Here is a 9,919-nt window from a genome sequence, read left to right as displayed (position 1 = left end):
AGGAGATATGATGCTTGAGATGAGATAAACATCATGTATAACGATTTTGGTAAATTAAGGAGTATTTCAAGGTCCCCCATAGGATCGTATAAGTTTCATTACGTGAGAAGAGCGTGGCAAAAATGAATTCATTTAATTTGCTCCACAAAATAAAGCTTAACGCATAAAGCTATGCAATGTATGTTTTCTACTATTGGAATTTTAGCGAAACATGGGGCAAATGGTCATGTTAAGAATTTTGCTCTGTAACTCATTGAGTAGATCATTTAACCTTGATGTTTAGACAGTAACGGACGCTGTCGTGGGTTCAAGACCCAAATGGACCGTGCCCTCATACGTAGGACTGACTATCCTGCTATGCCTAATCAGTAAGTCACTGAAATCCAAGCCCACTATTGGTACAGGCAGGCCTTGACCGACAACGATTGTTGTGCCAAATGGAGAAGAAAAGAATAATGGTTGCTGTAACCCTTAATTTACGAAATATCACTAATAGCAGAATCTAAAACAATTTAATGTTGTCCAAAGATTTCAGAAAGCCTCAAATGTAAGGCAACATTATTGTATCTTCCAAAATTACCAAAATTACCAAGCGTCGAAACAAAGCGGCAAAATAAGCATCAACATCAAAGAAGGTTTTGTTGTCCCAGCTAATGATTTCGTAGTAACAGGTAAATGGACGGCTTTTTGATGCTGTAGTAGTACTTTTCCATACGCATGGGTTGCTTTTGTCTCTGTTATTTTGATACGTGTTGTTAAAGTAACCTAATAACAGTGAAAGAGTTAAGGCGACTTTGCAAGGGACCTACAGTTAGTGACTTCATCTTAGAGATATTTAACTGTACAGTCTTTCTCCGAGTTAGACAAATAATGCGTACCGGAAACATTTGCGTAACTCACATTTTCGCGTGTGTCGAACAAGGCCCGGGTCTATGAAAATGTTGCCGGAACATTTGTTGCCAAATCGTATGGACGAACTGTCAAACTCATGCTGCGGGAACATTTTTGTTGCAAGAGAAACAAATCGATTTGTTTCATGTTTATCTGTTGCATGAACATTTTTGGACTTCTTTGCACACCAAAAGGGATAAAAAATAATTGCAACTTAATTTTAAAATGTTTTTGTGAGTGAATATGTACACAGTTTTGAAATACGTAGGAAAATCCAGAAATGTTGCCATTGAACAAATGTTGCCGCAACATGTTCATAGACCCAGGCCTAATACGTTCATAGCCAGAATATTGTTGGAAAATGGGGTTTTGGATTTAATTAGGTGCTTTTATGCATTAAATTACATATTAAGTAAAAATGATTTCTGTCTTTTAAGCGTTCGTTTCAAACGTTGAACAATAATTCAATTTATTTTGCATTTGACAGTTGGACATTTGGCCCAGCACAAAGAACACATTATGCTCCAATGGAAAAATTTCACAAACATGGATTGCAAAAGCCGGTAAAATAATTTAAATGTTTATTGCTTCTATGAAAATCATACATAAGTATCATTGGTTTATTATAATCTGTACTTCTTGCTTTTCAACCATTAGAAATCATTTTAATGCATTTACCCATAACGTAGGTGATCCGCTTCGCCACACATGACCATTTCGCACCGCGTTCCCTTATTACAATTTGCTCCAAAACTAAACGCCTGAAGTTATGCAATGTGTTGTGTTCGTACTATTTTACTGATATTTCATACGAGAACAAGAAAACCGGTAGGAGAATGCCATACCTTCTAACTCAACTTACCTTGATAGTTTTGAGGCCAGATGGTGGGAACGTTCTGTGGGGGGAAAGCATTGGGGACCAGTGGGGGAGAAAGAAAAGACAAGAAAAGAAAAACATAATATAGACCAACCGAAATGCATCTGACACGGGACGGCGGGAAGGATGGATTCCTGTCCCCTTGACACACAGCCGCCTGCCTGTGGAAGTGGAGAAAGGGCATTCGCTCCTCTTTCTCGCGTTGCACACTCACCATTGGCACACTGTAGTACTGGTAGAACGGCTGATACGGCAACGTGGGAGGATACATGGTTGGCACACCGGGCGGGTAGACTGTGGCGAACTGCTCGATCGGTATATTGTTGATGGCTGGCGTTGGCGGGGTGGCAGCATAGTACACGGCACCGTTCGTGGCGCACAGGGTCTGCTTCTTGATGGCCGGCGCAATGTTTAGCTTGCGGTCCCGCAGCACAATGCAATCACACTGGCCGTCGCCACAGCGAGAAGGGAGGGAAAATACACAAATCAAAAACAAGAGCGTTATCAAACGAGAAATGGGGAAAAGAAAGGATGAAAGAAGAAAGACACAACAAAGGGCTTTGCATCTTTTGGGGTAAGATGTCCCCTCCTCACGATACGCATTGCAAACTCACATCGTTCTGTAGCTTCTGTGCCTCGTGCTCCGTCTCGAACGTCACGAAACCGTACCCTTTGCTGACGCCGGCCCGGTCCACGATGATTTTGGTCGACTTGACGTTACCGTACGATGAAAATAGACGGCATAGCTCGGCTTCCGTCGTATCGCCACTGGGAAAGAAAGGAGAGGGATAGAAACGGGGGGAAACGGAAAAGACAATAGAGCAAGAGCATGGTTAGATCGTACGGGAGGAGACGAAACAAATAAAGTGTTCTACAGGCACACCTGTTGTATGTGTTTGCTTCTATCTTTGCATTCGATTTAGTGTGTGTGGGTTGTTCCTTTCTTAATTGGCAATGAGGAATCTACTTTTTCTCTCTTTTTTTTAAATCAGTGATGAGTGATTTTAATGAATCGGTCCATAGTCTTGAGCGGTTCAAAAAAATGCATGAAGAGAGTCTAGAGGTCGATATCAATTTACATCTGACAATTTTACAAGAAATTAAAGGAGCTTAACTGACCTTAAACTTTAAACATTAGTCCGTCAATGTTTTAAGACATTTTACATGTTTTGTCTAACTTTTCTCCTAATTAAAATGTACAAAAAATCTTACACATGGAACACGGCCATTCAGTGTGTGAATGTTAGTTGGGGGAAAGATACTTTAATTCTGAACACAAGAGAGCTTAAATGTACAAAAGAAAACCCCGAAACGAACGTGAAACCATGGGTCTTCCGTCGAGCAAAGGAACAGAGTAAGTGTGAACGATCAACTAAAAACGCAGTAACGCAACAAGAACGTGAAAACAGTGTAACCGGAACCGGAACAAAAAAAAAACCAACGCGTAACACTCTCTGGTGGTTGAGTAACATACGCGTCCGCACACACACACACACACACACACAGGAGTAGCAGTAAAGAGTGGTGCCAACGGCGGCGCACTTACCTGATTCCACCGACAAACACCCGGTTCGGTATGAGCGTCCCGTACTTGGGGGCCGCCAGGGCCGCCCCGTCAAGCTGTCCAGCCGGGGTCGGTATGGACATTTTGTGCAGTGCTGCCGGGTACGGATCCGTCGTGAGGCCGGGGGGATTTTACCTTGCACGCTGAAGAAGCCTGATGCCCGGGGTGGGAGGAGGGGGTGGTGGTGGATGCCGTTGGGCGAACCCACAACCAGAAACGAACCGGGTTCGAGAGCTAAGAGACGGAAAGGTTGTGGCGCACTTTATCCTTGTTCTCTCGATGTGTTTGTGGATTCGTGCGTGCGTGCGCTTGATTTAGATGGATGTGTGTGTGTGTGTGGGTCGCTAAATCCCGCTTTCTATAATTATTTGTAGGAGCTAAAAGCTTACTCGAAGGAAGTAGTGGAAAGGCTTTTTGCTGCTCCGGCTAGCTTAAGTGTGCTCAGTGGTTTTAATGCAGCACATGCACACTCCTTCTTTTGGCGGGCTTTGCTTTGCCACAAATGGACTGCTGAAGAACGTTTCCCTCTTCTTGTTGTACAAGTCACCGGGACACGACTGCTTAACAACTGCTTTTATTTTTACAGCAGACGAATTTGATTCATTCCAACGGCTTCCCTTACTATTTCGTGCTTTCTCTCTCTCTTTCTCCTTAACCAACCAACCAACAACAGCAGTTGGCCCTGATTTATGGCTCGAATCTGGAACTTCCGCAGGACAATCTCGTGCTTTCCGGTACACTTCCTGGAAGGTTTCACCTTGTCACACCACCTTTGTCTTGCTAGACTTGCTTTCTGGCTGCTCTCTGGAGGGTGGATACAAACAACAAACAACAATATTCATTCACCTGCAAAGCAAAAACACAACAAACGGCCGTCGTCGTCGAGAGCGTTCGTCCTTAGAGCGTTTTAGTGCCGTGTTTTGCTTCCTGTTTGCTCTCGAGGATTTGCAGTCGTGTGTGTGCGTATTTTATATTTTTCTACGTGTTCTCTGAGCTCGTCGTCGTCGTTGTAGTTTTGTCGCAACTTTTCCGAAGCCGTTAATTTCAATTTGCACCACACCAAAATGTTTGCTCTGCGCCTAGAGAGAGGTCACACCGCTATCTCCTTTCCGACTATCTTCCTTTCCGTCAAAGAGTTAGAGCCTTTTTAGCTGCTGCTAGTGAGCTTACACTATGCAACCGACAAGGGACACAAAAAGGCTCGCTTTTTTATATTTATACGTTCCGGAGTTTATCTACTGAGCGCGAAGGAGTGGCACCATACACACACATACATAGTAAGGCACACGGATACAATCGCACACACGCGCGCACATAGCACAAAACGAGAGAATTTTTTTATTTGCAAATTACGTTGATACGAGAGAGTAGAGGAAAGGGCGTTGGTGGTGAGGTGAAAGAAAAGAAATGGAAGAAAAAGAAAGAAAAAAGAAACACAATAGTAAAAGAAACACAACCAACGATTAAAAACAGAGCAACGAGAAGAAACAGTGTAACAAGAAAACGGCAACAACGGCAGCAACAATGGCAACAATTTGAAACAAAAAACGCAACAAGAAAACACCATGACTAATGACTACTATTTTGTTGTTGTTTTTTTTTTGCATGGGAAGCTGCGGAAGGGGAGGAAGCTGTGGGAAGGGAGTTAAAATATATAAACAAGAGCAGGGAAGGAAAGTGGCGAAAGTCGTTTGTGAAGGAGGTAAGGAGCATCGGACATGTACCAAGGGAGCATCGGTATGTTTAACATAGCAAAACAAATCACAGCAACGCGCATCAGTTGGACGACATTGGAAAGGAAACAAAAAGGAACAACAGCAGCAGTGTCATATTTAGAGACAGAGAGAAGGAGAGAGAGTGCGCCTTCGCCTGGGAGTATCCTTATTTGCATATCGAGGAAATAAGCCACTACACCTCCTACGAAGGGAGGAGGCGCAGTGGTAGTGTGTTTCCTCTTCTCTTCTCACTGATGATGGATGCCCACTTGAATGCAGAAAGTAACGGAATGAAAAATAGGAAGAGGAAGGAATAAAATCCATCCACCAGCAGTTTCAACTATTTCCCGGCAAAGTCATTTTATTCATAAAAAAGGAGGAATTTTACTTGAAGGAAAAGATAAAGAGCTTCCTTGTCCGAAGCGGAAAGGAAGGAAAGCTTTCATAATAAATGGCTAGTTCACACACACATACAGCCCCACACGTAACAAACATCTGTACCCATCGTTATGAGAAGCGAAAGATGGGATAGTTTTATTTCTATAAAACACGCTTGAGAAGAAAAGGAAACTAATTTTTCATTTCTCTCGCTCTCTCTCTCACTCGTTTCGTTCTTTAGACAAAAGACGAGAAATTAGGTCAAATGAATTCATCGACAGAAAGGAGTTTTAAAGGTTTAACAAGTCAAATTAAAACTGTTTTAGAACACTGTAAAACAAAAAAAAACAAAATGTGTGCAAGATGAGCTTTTACAGCTAGAAACTGTTGAAACATTGTGGGTGTTTTTTTCCTATATTTTTCCTATATTTTCTATTATTACTTCTTTTTATTCTTTTCTTCTATTTATTTCTCTTTTTTATTATTGATTTATTCTTCTTATTATTTTCTTCAATTTATTACTCTTTTTTATTATTACTTCTTCTTAGTCTTTTCTTCTATTTCTTATTCTTTTTATCTCGAGGTATTCCCAACTTTCTACTTGTTCTTCTTTACTTATTACGTTTGATACTCTTTCTATTCATGAATTTGAATTATTGCTCATTATATTCCTTAATTCTTTACTCATTGTTATACTTTTGCTTACTACTTCTTCCCATACGTTATTATATAAAGTTTTTAAATTATTTCTACTTATTAACGCTTTTGACCAGCTCTAGTCTTTTACAATTTTCTTAAAAAAGCTTAAACAAACTCAAAGAAACTCAAATAACTCAACTCAACTAACAAAGTAAAAATAATACTTCCAATCCACAAGCTTACAACATCATTAAATGCTCAACTGCCTTTTTGTCAATCGTTTTGTGTACACAGTTAAAGTGAGACCCTCTTACACATGAGTACGACAAATAAGATAACAGATTACGCAATCCATCAAAGACTTAAGGCTTTCCCATGCACAGTTTAACGTTTTCCCTTTGATGTTTAATGCCGGCTCTCTCGACCGTCGGGGTTCTAATTGCACGTCCCACACCAAACAAGCGCACGCCTCGTTCGGGCCGGTTGTCTCTAATTGCATTACCCAAGCCTCATCACAGGCAAACCCCTCTCCACACCGATCGTCGTATCATGTGTCAATGTCTACCCGTTTCACATCACATGATCCGATCCATCTGTTAATGCCCTCTCTCTCTCACACTCCACTCCCAACATCCTTCCGAAACTGGCGTCAGATCCCCGAAAAATGGGTACACCATTTCTCACCCAAAACGAGAGCTAATCAGGACGATACCGCGTATGTTGATGATGCTCAATCCCCGGGCATGTCTCGAACGGTCTTGAACGTGTCCTTGTACCCTTTTCTTTTCTCCTTTCTGTCTTATTCCACTCGAACAGTATTATTTATTGTACCAAGCCACCAAAAATGCCACACTAATTGCGTTTAAACGGGGTAAGGGTGACACATTCTGAGCGGTAAGAAGCTGAAGCTTCCCAAAAGCTCATGAGATGCTGCATCAGGTCTCTCTGTGTATGTGTGTGTGTTTTTGTAGAGTTGGTTAAAATTCTACGGCCAGAATTTGCTGCGATCCCTCCAGCAAACAAACAATTGGCTGCTGATGAAGAGAGAAACTAGGTCATAGGCACAAGGATGCGTCTGTGCGCCTGTAGTGCACACAACAGCGCGGCACCAACACAACACCCAAACGTCATCTGCAAAGAAGATGTCACTGTTGGAGGCGGGCAGAGCTTTCGCTTGTGCTACGCTGAGCCTGAATACTGATTCGGAGCCCGAATTTTGTTCAAACTTCTGGTGCACAGGACTAGACACAAGGCACAAAAGACACATCTCCAGGAGAAGGAGGAGGAGGAGTAGGAGTAGTGATTTCCAGTGATCGATCGACCCATCACAACGTGGGAGCTGAAACATGGATTAGAGTTAAATCTGCACTTTTCTAGCTTGTTTTCCCCATAGCTGTTACTCGGCCGACAATGCCTTAATAACCTTCCCCAATGAAGAATGTGGTGTGGATTAACATCGGAATTTTGAGCAGAGAGAACAAAAAACTAGCACTAGGATGCCGTATCCAGACACACGTGATACGATATAACTGAATTATCCACACAGCAGCAATCGGGTCGGTCAAGCTAATGCTTTTCCCATTTCCCCAAAGGCGAGCAAAAACAAAATACAGTGAGAGGGTTCGAAAACGATCGATTTCGCACCAATTCTGGATGCCTTTCGTCCGTTTTAAAAGCAGGCGTAGTGTTTTGAGGTGTTTTTTTTTTGGTGGGTGCCAATAAATTGCCAAAATCTGTGCAGGGGCCTGGTCAAACGTGTTCGGGCGAGAAGACGAAGGGCTTGTTTTGGTTTTTGCTCATGTACCGTGTACACACCACACGACCACTTCCCTTCTAAACAATCACACACCTACACACAGACACACCCAAAACAACTGTTCACCAATTCCGAAACCAGGATGTCATACGCCGCAGGGAAGGCGTTCATTGGCGACTGTGTGTATGTGCCTCCGGCCGTTGTTGAACAGTATGCGGCAGAGCCATCTGCATACTAGCACAAGCCAGCACATAAAACCGCGCTAAATGGAGGCGCTCTATTTCGAGCGCGTGTGTGTGTGTTGGTTAATGTTATGCTCACTTCCGGACATGCAAAATCTCCACACACACATACACTTCTCAAACTCATCCCTCTGTCGGGGTGATGTTGGTCGGCTCCAGAGAAGGCACCGTGCCAACGGAAGACTAATTTAATAACTTTTTTGTTGTTGCTGCTGGTGCTTTGCTGCTCTATGCCTCGTGTGTTTCACTGTGCCACCGTATGTTTAACGTTTGCTCTGCCAATATACGTTGATTGGACGGGGCGACCGACCAAAAGGGATGGGGGTCACGTCACATCGTCGTTTACCAGCTGCTTTCTTACCCACCCTCTCTGGTCACACGATGGCGCGCAAATAGATTTTCCACAATTTTCCAATTTAAGCGACCGATTTCGTTCCTGCCTCCTTCTTTTCTCCTACTCCCGGCGGATGAGTGTATGCAATTGAGCTTTTTGCCTTGGAAGACGGCCGGCCTTTATGTGCACGATCGATGCTAGCAACAGTGACGCGAAAGCTGCCTACGCGAACCGTAGAAACAGAGAACTCCCGACGTCAATGGGCAGAGCGCGAAAGCAGCGGGCAGGCACACAACTTTTTTAAAACTAATAGGATCCAACGACGATGAAGACGCTACTTGTACCAGCAGCCTCAATGGCTTTTTTCATCGTCCACACGATACCAGTTTTTTCCCCACCGCCCGGAGACAATGTGTCTAGTGACGGTGCTGCGACAACAAACCCGGGGGCGAGAGATGCCTGCCAGAAATAGAACCCAGGTATCAGGGAGAGTAGACGACCGAACGGACGAACAAACACCAGTGCCAGTGCCCCCAGGAGGAACATTTGCTAAGGAAAAAGACGGAATATTGCAAACATAAACAGACAGCGCCACGTGGCGGAAAGACGGCGAAGCGCTGATGAGAAGGCGGACGGAGAAAATATTGTCACAATCGACTAAGAGAAACGGGAGTCCTCTTCTTACCGCCTACCCCTCCTCTTCCTCGTGGTGGTGAGTCCTGTTGAACACAGCGAAACATAGGACTATGGCGTGTGTCTCGAACCAAACAAAAAAAAAACAACTCAAAAAGCTCAGCTCATAATGAGTTTTCTGCTCCTGAGCGTTCATTCAATTGTTATTACAATGGTTCGCTTTTGTGTGCGCTTTAAGATCGAATGGTTGGCAAGCCCGCGCTTCGAATGGTGAATCGACAGAATGGCGCTCACTCGCTCCCTTTTTTGCTTCTACCTTGCTGCTGGAAGGACATTAGCAGCCGTATAGCCGTTGCGAAATCAACGGACATTGAGACACACACTAACGATTGCAGGGCGTAAGCAAAACAATCCAAAACAGCAGGAAGAAAAAAATCTGCTTACGTGTTCAGTTTTTGCCAGCGAAGGTGCTGCCGGTACCACTAATGTGCTTCTTCTTCAGGAATTTATAGCTTCATTTAAAAGAAAATTCATTATTTATCAACACTGAACAATTCTACTCGACTTCTTCTGGCCGTAACGATCACTCGTTGACGTTTTTCGAGCAGCCCAGGGTACTCATTTCTTGACGCAGGTTGAGTTTACGGATGAATTGGAATAAGTTAAGTGAAATGTCAAAAGTCTACGAAATCGTTGATAGCTTATGTAATTTGTGTTTTACAGGACAACAAATTTGCTCACAAAATGAAAAAAAATCAGAAGTTCAGAAAATAAGAAAAATCAGACAAAACGCTCAAATTCTGGTTGCAATTCTGGTCTCATCATGTTAAAGTTGGGAGTAATTTGTCGCATGTCTTTTACAGCAACACAGCAATTCCAAAGGGTAGTAA

General features: G+C 43.2%; 1 protein-coding gene across 6 annotated transcripts in view; it reads right to left on the bottom strand.

Moving 5' to 3' along the window:
* The window catches only part of LOC120895801 (protein boule), a 61,259-nt gene that overhangs the window by 16,559 nt on the left and 34,781 nt on the right, over positions 1 to 9,919 (bottom strand). The window contains exons 2-6 of one of the 6 annotated variants that reach the window (XM_040299450.1): positions 3,722 to 4,567; positions 3,315 to 3,566; positions 2,383 to 2,536; positions 1,983 to 2,213; positions 1,754 to 1,811 (exon numbers count right to left, since the gene is read on the bottom strand). In XM_040299450.1, coding sequence (XP_040155384.1) covers positions 1,754 to 1,811; positions 1,983 to 2,213; positions 2,383 to 2,536; positions 3,315 to 3,415 — 544 coding nt within the window. In that variant the 5' untranslated portion in view covers positions 3,416 to 3,566; positions 3,722 to 4,567. Of the gene's footprint in view, positions 1 to 1,753; positions 1,812 to 1,982; positions 2,214 to 2,382; positions 2,537 to 3,314; positions 4,571 to 9,919 lie in introns of all 6 variants that reach the window. The other 5 variants (XM_040299449.1, XM_040299453.1, XM_040299448.1 and 2 more) reach the window with 5 other exon arrangements.

This window comes from Anopheles arabiensis, chromosome 2 (genome assembly GCF_016920715.1).
Source record: "Anopheles arabiensis isolate DONGOLA chromosome 2, AaraD3, whole genome shotgun sequence".
Classification (NCBI taxonomy): domain Eukaryota; kingdom Metazoa; phylum Arthropoda; class Insecta; order Diptera; family Culicidae; genus Anopheles; species Anopheles arabiensis.
This window is presented reverse-complemented; position numbering and strand designations above follow the sequence as displayed.